The sequence below is a fragment of the Gasterosteus aculeatus genome, chromosome 13 (genome assembly GCF_964276395.1).
Source record: "Gasterosteus aculeatus chromosome 13, fGasAcu3.hap1.1, whole genome shotgun sequence".
Classification (NCBI taxonomy): Eukaryota; Metazoa; Chordata; class Actinopteri; order Perciformes; family Gasterosteidae; genus Gasterosteus; species Gasterosteus aculeatus.
Genome location: NC_135701.1, coordinates 20,329,675 through 20,348,361, shown reverse-complemented (window position 1 = coordinate 20,348,361; position 18,687 = coordinate 20,329,675). Strand labels below are relative to the sequence as shown.

General features: G+C 48.0%; 3 protein-coding genes across 6 annotated transcripts in view; 1 reads left to right on the top strand and 2 right to left on the bottom strand.

Annotated features, from left to right (window-relative positions):
- The first annotated feature begins 574 nt into the window (after nucleotides 1-574).
- Nucleotides 575-3,805, top strand: LOC120830692 (uncharacterized). Of its 2 annotated transcripts, XM_078086160.1 has the most exons (6): nucleotides 575-648; nucleotides 779-952; nucleotides 2,128-2,541; nucleotides 2,725-2,788; nucleotides 2,870-2,990; nucleotides 3,201-3,805. In XM_078086160.1, the coding sequence occupies exons 3-6, from the start codon at nucleotides 2,175-2,177 to the stop codon at nucleotides 3,702-3,704; spliced, it is 1,056 nt and encodes a 351-aa protein (XP_077942286.1). In that variant the 5' UTR covers nucleotides 575-648; nucleotides 779-952; nucleotides 2,128-2,174; the 3' UTR covers nucleotides 3,705-3,805. The 2 variants fall into 2 exon arrangements, with proteins under 2 accessions (XP_077942286.1, XP_040051448.2); XM_040195514.2 differs by lacking the exons at nucleotides 575-648; nucleotides 779-952 and having other exon boundaries at nucleotides 1,460-2,541.
- Nucleotides 3,806-4,490: 685 nt separating this feature from the next.
- On the bottom strand, nucleotides 4,491-11,343 carry hspb8 (heat shock protein b8). Its single transcript, XM_078086162.1, has 3 exons — nucleotides 10,347-11,343; nucleotides 7,806-7,869; nucleotides 4,491-5,645 (listed from the first exon to the last, which is right to left on the bottom strand). Exons 1-3 carry the CDS (start codon nucleotides 10,771-10,773, stop codon nucleotides 5,468-5,470), a joined length of 669 nt encoding a protein of 222 aa, XP_077942288.1. The 5' UTR covers nucleotides 10,774-11,343; the 3' UTR covers nucleotides 4,491-5,467.
- Nucleotides 11,344-11,514: 171 nt separating this feature from the next.
- The window catches only part of srrm4 (serine/arginine repetitive matrix 4), a 37,906-nt gene continuing 30,733 nt past the window's right edge, over nucleotides 11,515-18,687 (bottom strand). For all 3 annotated transcript variants that reach the window (XM_040195512.2, XM_040195513.2, XM_078086159.1), the window contains 6 exons: nucleotides 18,209-18,323; nucleotides 15,353-15,654; nucleotides 15,044-15,238; nucleotides 14,602-14,703; nucleotides 14,359-14,514; nucleotides 11,515-13,937 (listed from right to left, as the gene is read on the bottom strand). In XM_040195512.2, the coding sequence (XP_040051446.2) occupies nucleotides 13,697-13,937; nucleotides 14,359-14,514; nucleotides 14,602-14,703; nucleotides 15,044-15,238; nucleotides 15,353-15,654; nucleotides 18,209-18,323 (1,111 nt within the window). In that variant the 3' untranslated portion in view covers nucleotides 11,515-13,696. The remainder of the gene's footprint in view (nucleotides 13,938-14,358; nucleotides 14,515-14,601; nucleotides 14,704-15,043; nucleotides 15,239-15,352; nucleotides 15,655-18,208; nucleotides 18,324-18,687) is intronic.

Genomic DNA, 18,687 nt, shown 5'->3' with positions numbered 1-18,687 from the left:
AGAGAAAGAACGAGGGTGGGTTAGTGGTCGGGCGAACGGGTAGTAGAGACAACCAAACGGAACGTTAACTGACGTTACTTACCGTGGGCGCAAAAACGAGTCGATAGAAAAAAACAACAACAACGTCAGCTGTCAGAAGCGAGGGAACCGTCACAACCACTGCGTACATTCTCGGTCATTACCTTACTCCGGATGACTTGCGCTGGTTGGAGTCCGGTAGGGTTGCTTTTGAATGAAATTAACGTTAAATGTTAGTAAGCGAGGATGCTAATTAGCACTGGCAAGTTTTCCGTTAGCTCCGGTGGTCGACTGCGCATGCGCGGCGCCCGATGGGATTCGTCGTTTTTTCCCAATGGCACTGCCTTACATACCCAGACATAAACTATACATGAAGCTAGTTGACATCTGTCACACTCACATAAAATATCTATTTATATTTATTTTACATTACTCGTAATAATTACCATTGTCTCATTCTCATAACAATCTTACAACCTGCACAAATACTTGATTAATGGGTGACATTAAGGCAGAATTCTGCTGCTTAGTTACATTAACTTGTTTTCTCCTTCCAGCTTTGTATCACTTACCAGAGAGATTCTAAACTTTAAACCATCAATCGCGCTGACATTATTGACATTGGCTACGGTGAGGTGCTTCTTTATTACATGTTTATTTGGTTTAATAAAAAACTGCATGCAATCAATTCAAATGAGTAAATCAAGATAATGTCCATCAGTCTATCCTTTCATGCTCCATCTCTTCACTGGCATTTCAGTCCATGCAGCTCTGGGGATCGTCCTGGAAATTTCAAATGTTTAAAAGATTACACTGTGATCACCTCGTGGCCAATCGTGCATTTTACTACCGAGAGCTGGAGAAGAAGTGTTGGATGTGTTGGATGATGTCGAGCTAGATCGACTCGACCAAGCAGAGACGATGAGCTAATCAGGTAAATCAGCTGCCGTCCTCTGGATGGGAACCTGCATGTTGGCTGTTTTTATATCACACATACATTTCTCCAGAGTGAAATAACCTCGCTAAGCACAAAGACAAGGAATACAAAAGCATGTTATGGGTCATTATCAGATTTAAAAATACAATGTGGTAGTTTTATTTTATTTTTTCCACCTTTGCCTTCCAAACCTTTAAAGCGTACGAACACCTGCGTGCACCGTGTGTGCGTTTTCTGTGAGCAGGATGGAATCCTCTATTGACGCTTTCAACAGGGGAGCGAATCCTTTCAGGCGACTCCGGCGGCAGCATCAGCTAAAACTCAATTTGACTCTCGCGGCGTATCCTACTGACAGATTCTGTTGGTGAGGCATCACACAAAGTGTCACCAAACATCTGTTCAATCTGTTTTGTGCTCCATTGGACAGAATGCCAGGATGTCAGGGCACGCGGCTCTAAAAGAGAAACACCGACAAGTCTGTCACACTTGATAAAAGAGAGAACAATAATAACCCTGTTGAGACCGCAGAGCCAAAGAAAAATGGAAGTGGAAAGGAGCCGTTAACACTCACTGCACACACACACACACACACACACACACACACACACACACACACACACGCACACACACACGCCACTGAAACGTTTCAGATAACACAAAACAGATCCTTTTGTGTCCTCCCGTGGAGGTATGTTATGCTCCAGACAAACCGCTGCCACTGTGTGTCCTCTTGAGGGAGGGAGGGTGGGGGGGTGGGGGGCTCGTGGCGGCAGCGAGGAGGTCACCCGGTACGGGAGGCAGTTCACCGGGGTGCGACAGGGACGAGGTCTTCAGGCCAACAGATGCAACAGTTCAAACACAAACCGGCCTTCAGCCAAACGCTCGCTATTTGCCATCGCGCCCTCAAAAGCTAAAAATACAACTAATTAGCCTGCTGTCTTCTTCAGGCCAGCAAGAGGTAGTGTCCCCCCGACCCCCCCCCCCCCCCCCTCGCCTCCACACCCATCACCTCATGCATGCCCGCACACATCTCTCATGGGATCGGCATGAGTGCTTAATAAGTGCTGAGACAGACGGGAGCCGTATATAAAGCCCCGCGGAGATTCCCCCCCGTCCCACCGCCTCCGGCTCCCTCTCTTCATTCCCTCTGATTTCACTTAATCCTCGAATAGGGGGGGGTCCGGCACTAAAGGTCTTCCTTCCTGCTCTCGGAAAACCAATGGGCGAACACGACGAAGCCGAGTCGTCGCGCGGGGCGCTCGGCGGAGGGGGCCCCCCGCGGCCCCCGAGTAAGTGGCGGCAGTCCAGCAGCCTTTTCAACCAGGACGTGGGCACGCCGCCTTTCCTGGAGCCGGCGGACCCTCGGTGGACGGACGTGGAGCGGCTCCAGAGGGGCCTGGCCGGCTGCCCCTGGCCGGGCTTCACACCCGCTCCGCTGTTCGTGCCCTACATCTGTGGGCCGGTGCATCGTCCCGGCCAGCAGAGTAGCAGAGAGCCGTACAAGTGGAGGGTGAGCCTGGAAGTGGCCCACTTCCTCCCCTCGGAGATTTCTCTCAGCGTCAGAGACGGATTCCTGGAGGTCGGAGGTACGGAGCCTTGGCGGGCAGTTGTGTTTGATTAAACAGCGTTAAAGGTTCACTCCAGCGTCGCTAATTACTTCTATACACGGGAAAGTTTCTGCCCAAGTGTTGATAATGTCGTCCGTCAAGCGCTTTTATCCCTGACAGCGTTCTCTAAATAGACTTCTCTCTCATTCTTCCCCTCCGCAGGGAAACACGAGGAGAGGCCGGACGAGCACGGATTCATCGCCAGGTGTTTTACCAGGAAATACAGGTATGAGGGGAGGTCACCGGTAGTTACCGCCTGCACGTTGTACGCCCCGATACGTTGGAAACGGGTTCTTGTCGTTTTCAGGCTGCCGGCTGAGATCGATGTGACCAAAATCGCCTCCGTGCTTTCTGTCGACGGCGTCCTGACTGTGGAGGCTCCAGTCCCCAAAACGTCCGTTCCTTCTCCCACCATCATTCCCATAAAGGTGAACACAGTCGGAAGTCAGGCACATTTACCAAAATGTCAAACCATCCCTTTAAACTGGACAGTTTAAAGACACGTTCTGAACAACAGGCGCAGATTGCATCCTGTTCAATGACCTCGTGCCCCACCTCGATACTATTAAGGTACCGGGCTATCCGTCCTGCAAGCGTTTCATTTCACTGACATTTCTCTCATGTTTATTAAAACACAGGTAGAGCTCGAGGTGACTGGAGAAAGGCTGGAGAAATATGAAGCCCCTGACGCAGAACTGGAAAGCTGCAGAACCCCCGAGGCCCAAAGTTTACCGTCCGCAGAGGAGGACGGGAAAGAGTCCCAACAAGAGGATCGCGGCCAGCGGGCCGACCCTGGCAGCGCCACAGTTGGGCCTCAGCAGCACAAGGAGGAGGAGGAGGAGACTCGCGAAGAGACAGCCGCAGAGTCCCGACCTCCAGCGGCCGTCGATGGCGACCGGCCCGCGAGCCCTCGAGAATCCCCGGAGCCCCGCGTAGATCCGCAAACCCGCGCGGATGAGTCCGAACAGCCGGGACACGGAGAACCAGCCGTGGATGGAGAGATCCAGGTAGCGGCCGGCTCGGGGGAGGCTGCGGAGGAGATCGCCCGCCCCGACGGGCCGGAGCCGGGCCAGACCCCCCCGAGCGAGGACCCGGGCCGGGAGCTGGAGGCCGCCGACGTAAAACAAGAACACACCGGGTAGAGGCACGAAGTGTCACCAGATGCGTTTTAGTGCGTAGACACACACAGCTAGTAATGTTTGCAGCTCCAATAAAGCAACAGCATGTGGAAATGTTCAATAAAGTGTTTGGTGTCTCATCATTTCTACATCTTTTCACATCCTCTTTAAATGAATGTGTCAATTTGCAACCGTCTCCTGGATAAGTGATCACACGTCACGTTCATCACATTCATAGCTGGGGGGCAACCGGGATAAATAAACAAACAGGTGATTAATTATCACCGCGTTTGAGAGTTTTGAGACTCACAGCTGTGCATTAGTCACTTCCACGGATAGCTTTCCAAATGATGACGTTGCCATGGCAGCGCCGCTATCGTCACGCGATAGCAGTAAATACAGCCGTTTTCTGCGAGGTGGCACGCCGCGCGAAGCGAGGCCAACGCCGCAGAGGCCCTTTTGTCGACTCCACTTTTTCCGGCTGATTACCCCTCTTGCATCCAGCGCTGCATTGTTGCATTATTTTGCATCACGCAACATGCAACGGAAACTGCCTGAAACGGCTCATTTTTTTTCGTGCTCTTTTGTGCACATACAAAAGCCCTGGCAGCGGTGCCGCGCTGCACTCGGCCCATTCCGCAGCCCGCGCGCACGCCGGTGCCAATCTCAGCCGGCACCAAAGCCCTCCGCTAATCTGCTCCCCAATTCCTTCTGTTATCCAACAACAACAACACAACACAACACAGGCCCCCTGGATCCTCGGTTACCGGGCCACAGAGTGCCACGGCCCTCCGTAAAAACACACAGATGTTAAGACACAATGGGAGATTTTTTTTTTTTTTATTGCATCAGCCAACACAAAGACGTCAACAAGAAGAAAAACAAAAAAGGATGTAGGAGACAAACGTCAGTTCCAGCAACCATGCAGCCTTCATCCCGAATGCTCAAATACAAAAGAAGAATAAAAACGCAAATTATGTTGCAAAACGTGGAACACTTCAGATGAATATTTTTGAATGAATCGGCACGTAATGAAAGTATATTTACAATACACTCAGAACTAGATTCACTCCACAATGAAGCTTCTCCTTCGCGTCAGGTTGAGTGACGCTCATCAACCCAAACAACGGGAGAGCTGCAGGGAGTCGAGGCACTCAAGTAAATAAAGGCACATTTGTATTGATATTTTTAAACCAAAGATGCAAAAAACACTCTGCTTGATTGCATGTTGACATGAATACAAATATGATTCACATACAGTATTTAATGGTTAGCGATAATGCTACAACTTAATATGCATCAGCGGCCCAACATCTGAACCAGTCTCATTGAATTGAATGAGAAGGCGTCTCCAAACTTTTTACCGGTTACTGTATGTAGAATATAAAGCTGCACAAAGAGAAATTAACATATGCATACTTTTAAAAAATCCAATAGAACTATGATAAAATATGAGTTTGTGTTTATTCTAAAAGCTGGTCTCTAATCAATCTGTAATAAAAGAAATACAAACCAAAAAAAACACCCTCAAGTTTCAGCTCCTTCTGGACATTTATGGGTTTTCATCGGACGTGAAAGAGAAGTGACACCTGAATTTAATTTGGGCGACCGGCGGCATCTCTGTCCTGCTGGGGAGAAAGCTGTTGACTTATCTGCTGGTCTGCTTCAATCCTTTCCCTGTGCAGCTTCAATAAAGACCTCAAGCATGACATTACATTCTGCACGTTAACATTTCCCATCAAACATGAACTCAATAGTGCAGGATGATTCCTTGTGCTAGTTGGGATTTAGACGGCGGGGGCCTCTTGGGTCTTGAGGGCCTCCACCTCCTGTGCGTCTCCCCCCTGCGGGGAGTCCTCGTTGCTGAAGAGGTAGTACGGAGGCGTCTGCCGGGCTTCGATGATGAGGACGCCCTCGGGGGACAAGGAGGCGAAGACGGTCACGGGGTCCACGTCAATCGGGATCCTGGCGAGTGAGCGAGACGGACCATTAGGAATCATCTTTTGATGCAAGGCGAGAAGTTCCCACGTTAAGAGCAGCAGAAGTACAATCTGCACGCCGCCGTGCGTCGGGTTAAACATCCAGATTGAGGAGAAACTGCGCGTCTTGCATAATTTGAACATTTTGTTGTCTGTTAATTGTTCAAAGCGGCGATTTTTTTCATTGACACAATACCAGTAAACTGCCTGCAGTCAGGTGATGCATGTTTAAGAGATTCTGACTGTTATTTAAAAAAAATTCAACTAGTCCTTTTGCGCTCGTGAGAATCTCACACCTGCGAGTTTTAATTAGGAATCCTGCGGCTCTGCAGGAGAGAAACACAAACTGCCTCCAGGTGTGAAGCACAAAATCAACCTGAGGCCAATTAACCAGAGCATCTGTCTGCAGAGGTTCAACACCTTTAAATTACCATCGGTGCGCAGTTAACGCGCTGCTCTCATCTGCCATCGAGGCAACAGCTTTTTTTTTGCTCACCAATTTTTTGCGTAATATTTTTTTGACATTTGCCACGGAGCGGCGGGATTGTTGGCTTGTGATACTGGTTCCAACTTATCGAGTCGATTTACCGAATAAAGCACCTCACTTAGGACTGAAAGAGACGAGCGCACTGAATCCCCGGGCGGCTCGGCTCTCCGTCCAGACAGCGTGGCCAAATACGGGCACTGCGAGCAGCCGAGGCGTCTCCGGGAGCTCAGATAAACATCAGACCGCCCTGTTCAGACGCGCTAGACAGAGACTCCGGCGTCACACTCCGTTTTAATTAGAGAGGACCCTCCAAGGGCTTTGCCACTCCGCTGAGAAATAAGTCGGAAGGGGCCGAAGCTTCCTCGAGTCAGGTTGTCTTTCAGGGGACAAATATCACATTCAGCTCGAACAACGACATCCAGCAGAAGAAGAACAATCTAATAGAGGGGCAACATCTCCTGAAACAGCCCCGCGGCACAAGAGGAGGGGAAAAGGGTGATAACGGGAAATAGTTTTTGGTAGAAACACAGAGACTTGGGAGTCAGATTACGGCACATCCAATTTAGATGGAGCCTCAACCGACGTCTGCCAAGACCGAATGCCTCAGAGTATCCGGCAGCGTGCACAGAAGTGAAAGATAAACCCGACAAACAAGTAAACGGATCAGGAGCGAAAACATGACCTCTTGAAAAACAGCAATTCAATTGCATCTGAAAAAATATATATATAAAAGTTGCAGGAAGTAGTTCCGCAAACCTTTACCAAGGAAGAAGGGCTCAGAGTTCACACAGATCTCATATACAGTCATGTAACGGTATTACTGGTATATATATTATATTATATATCAGATCAGATCACATTCATCTCACATACTGGTTTTGTACAGCAGGCAACGTTTAAAGCATCCCGTTCGTTACGACGGAGGTTTTACTTATTTGGTCCGTAATGTTATATTTGATCAACTGCTGCTTCTTTACTTTGTAGGAACTAATTTCCCTTCAATCTGCGCCGTCCCCTTTGCGTCAACATTGGATATGTGCACAGTAAGCATGAGGGGAAAAGAAAGTAATAACAGTAAATCCCCAGTCATACAAACTAAAACTGTGACCTCTCTGAGGATTTGGGTATCGAGGTGAGTTATTTATAGATTTAAAAAATAATAAATGATACACAAAGGGTCATTTAGTTGGTTAGAGTTCAGGTAATCTCGTCTCGGTGGAGATACGCGAGATAAGTCAAGGAAACACAAGTGAGTAAATGATACACAAAAGGTCATTTTGGTTTGTTAGAGTTCAGGTTAGCTTCTGATTAACTAGCGTTTCTCTTTTTCTGTCTGTACATGTTAATATCCAGCAAACGAGCTCAGACGTCTCACAACAACCGCGACCAAAATGAATATTTAAAAACAAGAACTAAAAAAATCATGCCCGGTCTTTTTATATTTAAATTTTGCTTCCGACATTATTGCTCTGATGATTTATTAACTTATTTTCCATAACACTGCCGCTATGAGCTTTGTGAGAAACCAAATGAAAACGTATTACAGGGTACATGTATCACTGCACTGAGTTGAACACAATATCACCTCTTACATAACTGGTCACAAATATGTTCAACCAAAAGAAGGTTTGCATCATTCATCACTGGCGTCATACTCACTGGATCTTCTTTGTGAAATTCTTTGTGACTATTCCTCCTTCTTCCTGCTTCTCTTCGTGTTTCCCTGTTAAAAAATACAGTCAAACAGACGCAAATAAATATATATATATATATATATATATATATATATATATATATATTTATATATATATATATATATATATATATAGATCTATATATATCTATCAATGAGGTTCATAATGGATGCCACTGAAAACATCTGGGGATGAAAGCACATCGCATTCGGCACATTGCTCAGCCAGTTCTGTTGTTTTTGTGCTCCGGGGCCGCTGGCGGGATGGAATGAAATGATGGAACACCTCCTGCTGGCCGGGTACGAGGCTGTAGCAGCTGCTCGGGGTGGGGGAGGGGGTTTCGGGGGAGTCGGGGTGGGGGAGGGGGATTCGGGGGGCTAGGCCCGCTGTGCACTCCCCTGCTCGCCGCCTTATACCCCCGCAGCGACGACTCGGCCCGCCCACAGTGCTGGACTCCGCCCCCGGAGGTGTGAGGGGGTGGGGGGGCAAGAATGCTGGTGGAGTCATGACATTATTATTTGAACCGCACTGAGACTGGAAACTGGTCCCAGTCCGTGATGGATGGAGGTTTGGACGGGCGCCCGCCTCCGCTTACTTTTCAGCGTCTTACGACAGAGACGCCACATTCCAGATGCTCTCCGTAAGGGTCGTGATACCCGAGGTTCTGGGGGGAGAGACGGAGGACGGGGCCGTCCCACTTTGTGACAACCTTCATTAACAAATGAGCATTTCATTCCTGTTTACTAAACATACATTTAGCTAATATTTGTCTATTTATTATAAAGGAATTAAGCATTTGTTTCTGGACACTATTACAATCTCATTACATTAGTTACGCCGTTTATTAGCAGATATTATAACATAGTACTGTATTAAATACTTGGTAAGGCTTTCTTTGTAAATCTTCTATAACAATTACAGATGTGCCAGACTACATATTATTAACAACTAATTATGAACCATTGACAGTCTGGCATAATGTTTGTAGACGTATTACAAAGCAAACCGCACAGCGATTCTGTGTCGCTGTCGGCTAGCTGTCGGCTAGCTGGCGGCTAGCTCCCCCCGATGATGTCACATTAAAACATAACTGACCATTGAAATATGGTTGTGTGTTAACTACATTTTTTTTCCATCCCTGTGAATTGTTGAGCCCAATTTCACAAATAAACAGCTTCTTAAATTATAATTATTTCTAAATGATCAATTGAAAGGCTATTTGTGATGCTAGCTGATGTGTTTTTTGGGGGTGGGGTTTAAGCCTGTATCTTAGATCCTTATGAGGATTATTTTGTAATTCTTTATTGTGAGATTTAAATCACAATAAAGAGAAGAAAAAACGGATTGCGTAAGATCCACTAACATTTGAATCAGTGACCTCGCCGCGTCATCCAGTACATCCGGAGAAACCGGCGTTAAACATTTGTTCCTTCTGACAGGCACCTCCAGCGTGCTCGAATTACCTGCTCTGACTGTCACACTTTTAGATCGGGGGGGGGGTCAAGTCACTAACAGGCCCAACATGGCGCTGATTGAATGACCCAACTGGCATACCAACAATGTGTTTATTAAAAACTCAGAGCCGGCGGGGGGGGGGCTGCTGTCCCTTGCGTCCTCCTCGGCCCCCCCGGCTATCCCTGGAATCCATCCGTCTCTCTGAGGCTCTGACATGAGGAAGTCATTTCTGTAACTTACTCCCATAACCAGTGACTGAGCACAAACCGGAGGCCAGTTGGGAACAGAAAGGCTGCTGGGAAAGGAAAAAAAAAAATGGTCGGCGCCGCGTCTCGTTATAAACAGCCTCTGTTGTCACGGGCCTTGCCTTGAATCTAAATGGGGCCCCCACGGGTGACCGAGGGAGTGATTCTCCAGGAATCTGAAACAGGTGTCCCGGCTCGAGGACCCGCCCGCCATCATGAAAGTCCCGGGCCCTCAAAATCTGTTCCCTCCATACCGAGAGCCGTTCGATGGCGAGGCCGAGTTTCCTTTTTATTCGACCTGTGCACATGAAGTTGTGCGCAGGTTTTGTGCCTCGCAAGGTGGTTGTTTCGGGTATTTCGAGGAGTCAAGCCAGTGATAAGAAAGAAGTATCAATAAAAAAAAATCTCCAGACAAACAGAAGTATGTATGGATACTAAATCTTAGGAAATTGCATAGTATACCTTTAAGAAAATATTACCTAATATTTTCCAATTGCAACACTGAGGGTATGACCTCAATGTGTTAAACGAAAGTTAAAGCACAGATTACACTATTCGCCCAATTTGTTAAGTTTATATCCTATTTAATGGCTTTTATGTGCAATAAGCTTTGATTATTTCCACTGTGATGGTGTTTTTGCTGATTAATTCCCCATTTGAAAGACGTTTGTTGTTTTTAAATGTGCCTATAAATAAAACTGAGCCTATGAACGTCACAGTGGGAAACCACCAGATTCACTCCGACAGTCTTTGATAGCAAAAGTAGGCCCCTCATCCTCAGGGAGCTTTAATAAAAGTTCTCTCACCTGACACATCTACAAATCCGTCCCTCGTCCTGATGGTCAACTCCTCCGGCTTGAAGCTGTGGACGTTCACGCACACCTTCCAGGGCTCCCCCCCGGTGGCGGTGGCGCTGACGGTGCCGGTCGGCGAGCCCCGGGAGGAGGGCTCGCCGTACCGGCTGGTGTACACCGCGGGGCCCCCCGCGGACTGCCGCGAGGCCGGGAAACCCGCGCGTAAACCGCCGCCGAACGGCGACGTGCCGAGACGCGTGCCGAGCCGGCCGGGCCGAGCCCAGCCCGGCCAGTCCATTGCCAGCTCGTCGGGGAAAGGCGGCATCCCGAAGTCGTCCTCCATGAAGCGAGACCCCAGCTGGTCCCTGAACGGCGATTCTCCGAACGGATCCCGGGGAAACCTCTGGCGGTTCCCCGGGAAGAAGTCTCCCTCGGCCATGTGCAGAGGGAGCGCGGGACCAGTTCGAGTTGTGCTGTTCGGAACCGATCGACCCCCCTCCTGCCCCTCCTGACCCCCCCTCTCTCCCGCTCCCGACCACAACTTTTCTTTACACCGACAAAAAGAGCGGATGTGCGGTCAAACTTTATCCGTCTTGGATGTTGCGCATAACAACGCGGCCTCCGGGTTGTCCGCGCACACGCACACGCACACGGGCAGAAGCGCGCACCGCTCGTCCCGATGGACGGAACCGCCTCCGGGCTGCGGCTTTTATACTGGGGAGGATTTCACAAGACGTCCGGAACGTGCTGGGAGGATCTGGAGAGAACGCGCGCGCGCTGCAAAAAGTATCCGTTTCAAGAAGTGAAACCGTCTTTAAAACCCTTAGAACGCGGAGAACCGGAACCGGCCGACCTTCGCCCCACTTCTGACAATCCGGGTCCGCGGTTTATTAGCAGAAAGGAAGCCGCTTCACGGTTAGATTGAGGAAAAAGTGACTTGTTGGTGTGGATATTTTTTGCAGCGCAGGCTCAACAGCTGACCAGAGACCCCCCCCCACCCCCAAATGACGTTAGCGTCCACATGTCACTCACACTGAGCTGGAAGTCCCGCCCATCGGTGAGTCACTGGCTTTTTATTAGCAGAGCAACGCAGATCTTGGGGTCGAACGCGCTGATGTCACAGTACGGATAAAACACGGGGGGGGGGGGGTCATGCTTCAAGAAGTGCGTCTGCAGAACGTAAAACGAGACTCGGTTTTAATTCAGGACATGGTTTCATAGAGCTTATCCTACACATTCTACAGTGGCACAAGATTAAAAAAAAGTGACAGCATGACAAACGATAGAGTCCTTCACAGCGTGATTTAACAGGGAAACACTGGGCCACTACGCGGCTTTCTTATTCTGTATGATAACATAAGACACGGTAGGAGGGAGCTTCAGCACAGAGACATATAGAGTCCACTGGGGGACGTTTCTAACACCCGACGAGGCCCAAAGTCACAACCTTTGTGTACAATCTCTACAACGCAGAGGCATATTTACACCACAGTAATTACACGTCCAAAAGGACTTTTACACAAGAACTTTACATTGTGAGGAGAGGGGAGGGGGGGGGACACCGGGGTGGACCCGGGAGCACATCTAGAAAAAGTTCCTCGACCCGACTGCACAAAACCATCCCGCCGGCATCTCGTCACTTTATGGGAGTTTTTGGAGGGTTTCTGTGCAGAATCACGTTTCCTCTTCGGCCCATTCGTCTGATTTGGTCGACATTCGGGGCAATAAGCTGAGAGAAGCGAGGCCTGTCGGGGCCCGGAGCGGTTACGCAGAAGATGGATTCGACGTGATCGAGGAATATAACTGGTAATTATTCAGCATGTGGCGGTTTCAAACTAAAATGTGGACGCAAAGCCGCCTTGGAATTAACTTTTTTAAGATTCACGTTGACATTTCGAGCAAAATGCGCCGAGAGGAGATTGATGACGCCCGCGCGTGTTTGCGGTTTGTGATTAGCTTAGTTTAGCATCCATCTTCAACTCACTGCAATAGTTCACTGCGTAGAAAAAAGAGAAATAAACTTGTCATTTTTAAATCAACTTCCCTTTTGTGTGTCTTATTGTGTGTTTCCCAAACACCAGACTCCCTTTAGAAAACCTCTCATTTGACTGACCTCGCTAGAGAAGCATCACGAATAATTATAGCGAAGTAGACAAATACATTATTTAACTAAAAAAGGTCACGTAGAAGCATCAGTATTAAATTGGGACAATTTCATAACCAGTTATCAAGTTCCTTAAATGTTTTACGGATCAAACACATTTTCTAATTAGTCAGCTTTGGAGGTTCTGGCAGATCAACCTTTTAACTTGCAGTCTTTATGCTAAGGTCACTTAGCTGCTGTATGTAGCTTCCTATTTAACTGACATGTATGAGAGCAGAATCAATCGGGCCATCTAACTCGCTTGGCAAGGCACCAAGAATCAAAAGGTCAGATCTTTTTGCTTTTGAACGCCTGCCAGCACTTTGAGGTTTACGCCCGGGCGGAAAAACCCAAGATGAACAAACCAAGCATAAATTACAGTCGTGGTAATGATACATCAACAGTGTTGCATAGAAAGATTGACCACCACTGAGAGGGACGACAGATCAATAAATATTAAATACACATACACATGGACGGCGCGGCACCTTTAAAGTAACCTTTTTGTTTCTCAAAACAGATGTTTCACTCGCCATGAGTTGCCGAGCGAAGAACCTCCTCTGACACCCCGAACGTCTCGATCGCTCGCCGCTGCATCACATCCGATTGACATTTCAATTGTTTTTCACTTGAGGATAAATTAACTTGACATTTGAGCTGACAGCCGACGCGCAGAGATCGGAGCAAAGTACCTTTTCTTCATTCCTGACGTCGCTCCCGAGCCATTTGTGAACGCTCAAGCGGCTTAAACGTTTCCTCCATTAGTCGGAAACAAAATCCAACACACACTACCTGACATGCCTTGTGAAGCTGGTGCATCCGTATGTACACACTCCGTCATTTCAGCTCTCCTTTGTACCTTATGATTCACTATGTCAAAGAACTTTCCATATTAAAATAAATAAATACAGTACGAATTTAAGAGAATAATTATGGTAAGTGAATGGTCATAGTAAGCAGCAGCGATGTTTACGTATCTAAAAGATGAACAGTCTCAGGCCATTAGTGCTGATGCAAGACGATGCAGTACAGGAACAACACAAAGAAGCAGCGAGACATTCAGTCTCCTGTGGTCTCTGTGGGCGGCCACAACGATAAACGTGGTCGGACCCCTGCGGGGACAATTCCCATCCATGCAGCGCACGGAGACGGCCCAGAGTCCAACATCCATCGCTGGAGAAAAAAAAAGGGGCCGCGAGCCTCCGACCCCTTGACGACCCTAACGCCTTCTTTTGTGGCGTTTGGGCAACGGGCCGCGACTCCGGCTGCGACTGCGGGTCCCAAAGATGGAGTTCCAGGACGAGCTGCGGCTGTAGCTCCGGTAGGAGGAGTAACTGGGGGTCCGGCTGCGGCTGCGGCTGCGGCTGCGGGTGAAGAGGCTGCTCCAGGACGACACGCTGGTGGACCGGCTGCTGGAGGAAGGGCTCGGTCGGAAGTAGGGGACGGGTCGCTTCCTGGCACTGTGGAGAGCAACAAGGGGACGTCAATCAAACGTCGATCAGTGGAGCCTTGAAACAACGTAGATCATCGGAGCGATGACTCTCTCGGTGCGGGGTTCCTTCGCGCAAACGGCAGTTGGAAACGCTAGCGAGGGAAACCTGGCCGTGCGGATGCGAGATCTGATTATCACACTGCGCTTGTTCTTTTTTAAAAAATACATCTCAGATCGCCTGTGTTGCACCATCTGTTCCTGCAGCACCCGAGGCTGCTTCACATTTTATCTCATCGTCTGGGTCAATGCCGTTTCATGGTGCACAGGTACCATCGGAGGGGCTTTCGAGTTGGGAACTCGTCCGACAGAGGGGGCCTGAGGGTGGGACCAGCGGTACATGTTTGCCATACATTCTAGCAATAAGCAACCCAGCCGGGAAAGAGCCGCACCTCGTGATCCGCCGGGCTTCCAGGTGGCTCGGCGAGTCCCTCCTCCGCTTCTTCATCGGCGAGTAGGATTTCCGTCTTTGTCTCTTCCCACTGACCTTATGTGCGCGCTTCACATCTGTCGCCCTGGAGCTGCGCGTTCTCTTTCCGTCTCGTAGTCTGGGGAAGCGGACCAAACAAACGCAGACGTTAAAACCCACGTAAACGTGTGGATTCGTTCCCCGGGAACCTTTCCGTCAGGTTCACCTGTCAGCGCTGCGCCTGGAGAAGCTTCCCCCGGAGCTCGAGCTGGCCACGCTGCCCCGTCGCCTCGGATCAGCTGAATGACTCGCTGAGCGCGAGTACGAGCTGGCAGCCAGAAAAAGGAAAAAAAGAAGGTAATTGTCCCTCGTAATCGAGCAGACCAGCAGCAGATACAATTTCGATTTCCACCAACTTCCTTTTGCAAGTATGTCATGATCGCATTTGTGTTTCTGCTGAGGGAGGAATTTGTCTTTGATCTCGACTGGAAATGGATATGCGTTCAGTGGCTGTACCTGGGCAGGTAGCTGTACGTGTAAGACGATCAATAAATAAATAAATAAATACAGACCGGACCACCGTGATGTCACCCACATTCCAAATCCCAAAGTTCTCAGCGTAACTTATTGGACTTTAGCGATATAAACATGGCCAGGGGTCGACCCACCTGCAGGAGGACAGCGACGCGCTTCGAGAATAGCGGCCGCAGTATCTGGAGCTCCCTGAGGATCTGCTCCTGCTCCTGCTGCTGGACGGACGCCTTTTCGTCCGCCTTCCGGACGCCTTTCTCCTCCTCTGGGAACACCTGGATGTCTTCGGGGATCTCACGACCTCCACCCGACACCCCAAGGTTATCTGCCCTCTGCAAGGAAACCACGTTTTACTGCTTTGAGCGATAGAGCCTGCGGGCGGCATCCTGAAGGTCCACTGAAGGTCCAAGACACAGATGGATCATTTCTCACGAACACAACTTTACCTCTTGCCGTCCCCACTGAAAATGGCCGCAGACACGCCGTCCTCCGCGTACGGTTTGCACAGGGAGGCGTAGCTGGTCACAGAGTTCCCTGAATCAGAGGCATTGTCTCCGTACGCGGACGGGCGCCTACAGCGGTTCCTCTTGTTGTCACCGACAGCCGACTGACAAACGCCAGTCTTGCTGGACGGCGGCGAGGACGTGTCGTTGCCCGAGTCGTAATCGTGCGGCACTTCGGCGTGGCCGGACGAGTGCTGGGACGCTTTCCCGCGTGAAATCTCTCCTCCGGGTCCCGACGACGGGATCTGCAAACAGACAAATGGGCTGCAGCTTAAAACCAAACGTGTGTTGAAAGGGGAACCCTGCTATCTGCCTCGATGCACTGTGCATTCTCTAGGACAATACGCACACATCCCCTTGAAAACACAGAGAAGTATTTATTTAGTTTTGCTTTAGTTTTTTTTCTTCTCAGGATCGAAAACTTTGAAAGATAAAGACATCATGCAAATTTGAAAAGCATGCGATTTAAACCCCCAAAAAGAACTTCTAAACTCAACTTAAGCCAAAAGAAAGCAAGAAGGGACGAATTGAGATAGAGTCAGTCTAAACTAAAACAATTATATGAAAGGAAGAACAAAAGAGCAGAGAAGAAAGAAAAACTATGCGTGGAGAGATCTACCGGCTCTAACTCGTGTGAAGAGAAGAAGAGTAAACAATAGCCCCGTTGAACAGCCTGGTTTAAAGAACATCGAACAAACATCACAAAATGGGTATTATGTAGAAATGAAAAGGATTGCAGACAAAGAGAGATCCCATCAGTCTAGCTAAGAAAGCCCTCAGAATGGGACAGATGATTGTGCTCTTTCTCCTGTAAGAAGTAAATCATTCGCCTGCACCGACCTACAAGCATAAGCCCTAAATCTGCGGATAGCATCGACTTACCAATCAAGATTTCCTCCTTAAGTAGGTAAGGTGTAAGAAAAAGGGAAGAGCGGGCAACATAAGTGCATCATTAGAGTCGTAAATTGCAAGAAAAAGACAATAACCCTCTCCTCAAACCCAGAGCCAGTTCGATTTATATCGGCATGTTCCTTTTTCTTTCCTCAATGGTGCATTGTTTGAGCTTTTCACGGGCAAAAAAGTACCAGAATACGTCAAAAGTGTGCTGGAATGGCTTCTGCTGCAGACGGGAGAAAGACACCGACTCAACCCGACGGTCGACTGATCTCGTGACATTATGAGCTCTCTTCATTTTGAGGTTCATCCCGTCTGAAGGTTTCACTTCGTCTAGTCTGAAGACCGACCCTGAGGGGAAACGCGCTCTCTTCGATTCCCCTTCTACTACCACTCGCGTCGAACCCCCGAAGTAAAAGGTTCCACTGACTGAGAAAACTATTTAAATCAGGGACATTCTTCAGTTGTCACCGTCAGCGGTGTTGTGACGAGGCCTTCAGGTAAACGTTCACAATGGTTCCCTTCAGGTTTGCTCCTCTGTTGTTGCCACGTTGCTTCCAACACAAAATAAATGCAGCGATTCCTCGCTCGAATAAACACAACTTCAACCACATTCATGGTAATTATTCATATTTTTGAAGGTTTCTGTTCTCTACGGTCATACCTACCTTTCCCTTTATGGATTGCTTTTTTTTGAGGGGGGGGAATATCAAGCACAGATCATTCTGCATCACCAAAGCAAAACCAATAAATGAATGCAAACACCACTGAGTAGTTGTAACTGTAAGGTCCTCCTGAAACACTTTGGGTTATCGAAAGCCAGACAGGAGTCGACGTGTGAATTAACTCATTGAATTTAAATGAAAAACCTGTGGCGTGTGATTAAGAACTGTGCTATTAGCATAATTTATTGATTGCTGGAGAGAAATTAAATATATTGCACGCTCCAATAAGCACGAGACAATGACTTTAAGGACGTGGCTGTTTTTACGAGGCTCTTTGGGAGGACGTCACTTCCAAAAACAAAGAAAAGGAGAATCAACCGACAATAAACAGCCACGAGCCGTCAAATTACAGTTTACGGGTGTTCTTTTTCTGCTGGTTTCATTTCAGCTGCGGCTCTCTGTTCTAACGTGTCACACGTCCGATGACCGTGCAGATGAAAATTGATTTTGCTGCTTCAAAATAAAAGCTTTAAAATATCAAAGTGACTGAGGAGTTTTGTTTTGAAGAGCTTATTTAAAATCCAGTTTTAGGATTAGCGATTAGTGAAGCCTTGATTGCTGTTATTCCTCAATTAAACCAGTCTACTCACACAGCAGGAGCCGGGCAGTTATCGTAATTAAAATTTGTTTTTCCACTGACATTTTTCACTATCTGATCAATCCGGTCAAATTTAAGTCTCTCATGTGTGGACACATTATGTAAACTACAGTAAACTGCAAATCTGCATTTAATCAACTGTTGCAAAGCGTTTAGTTTTCCTTATCTTGACCCCAGTTTGTTAAAAAAATTTATACAAAATATATTGGCACAGAATAGAAAGAGAAATGGCATGAAAATAAAATATTCATTGTTTCATTTTAAGAGGAAAAATGTATTTTTCCTGTCTCTTCATTGCAATGAGGAAGGAAAAGAACCAACAAAATTAGTGCAAAATAAAAGAGGACATAAAATGAGCAGAGAGACCATGAATAGTCTTCAGATTTTGTAAATATTTAGGGGACAGCTAATTGGGTTTTAAAGTTTAATTAAAAAAATGTATTTTGAATGAAAAAAAACAGGATTTGGAATTGAACTTTCACTAAATATCAAACCAAAAAGGTTCCCGACCCAGCGGCCATCAACCTGTCGAACAGCCGCTTAAAACACGCGACAACGCTAAGAGTCCCAAAGTGTACTTACGCTGGCGGTCGAGAGGATGGAGCGATACTTTGGCGCCGTTTTACACACTGATTTGGTTTCAGGTCCCCGCTTCATGTCCGTGTGGTCGAGCACTGCAGATCCGCGCAGATGCTTTCTGTTGGAAAAATGGTGGATTCAGTGTTTCGTGACACGGAAAGGCTTTTTTTTTCTCAGCTGCAGCAAGTTGAGGCAAAAAGTAGCTCAAAAAGTAGCTCAAAGTTCACTAATTGAGCTGTTAATGATGCAATTCTCACTCCAAATGCAACGTCGATGATCATCTGGGGATGAATTATGACCAGTTAAATCTGTCCTCCCCGTCCCCAGTATAATCCATAACAAAAAAAACCCCCGTCCCTCCTCCTGCAGAGCGTCGTTCTAACGGAGCGCATCGATCCGTGGAGCGAACACGGGGCCGCTTCCTGTGAAGCCGTGATAAGGGCGTGAGACGGGGAAGTCACCTCTGCCTTATCGCCCATCGC

Coding starts and splice junctions, on each gene's coding strand:
- hspb8 (XM_078086162.1), bottom strand. CDS start 10,773: ATGGCCGAGGGAGACTTCTTCCCGGGGAACCGCCAGAGGTTTCCCCGG. Junction 7,870..10,346: donor CGGATTTGTAGATGTGTCAG/GTGAGAGAACTT, acceptor ATTTTTTAACAG/GGAAACACGAAGAGAAGCAG. Junction 5,646..7,805: donor AATTTCACAAAGAAGATCCA/GTGAGTATGACG, acceptor CTCACTCGCCAG/GATCCCGATTGACGTGGACC.
- LOC120830692 (XM_078086160.1), top strand. CDS start 2,175: ATGGGCGAACACGACGAAGCCGAGTCGTCGCGCGGGGCGCTCGGCGGA. Junction 2,542..2,724: donor CGGATTCCTGGAGGTCGGAG/GTACGGAGCCTT, acceptor TCCCCTCCGCAG/GGAAACACGAGGAGAGGCCG. Junction 2,789..2,869: donor TGTTTTACCAGGAAATACAG/GTATGAGGGGAG, acceptor TGTCGTTTTCAG/GCTGCCGGCTGAGATCGATG.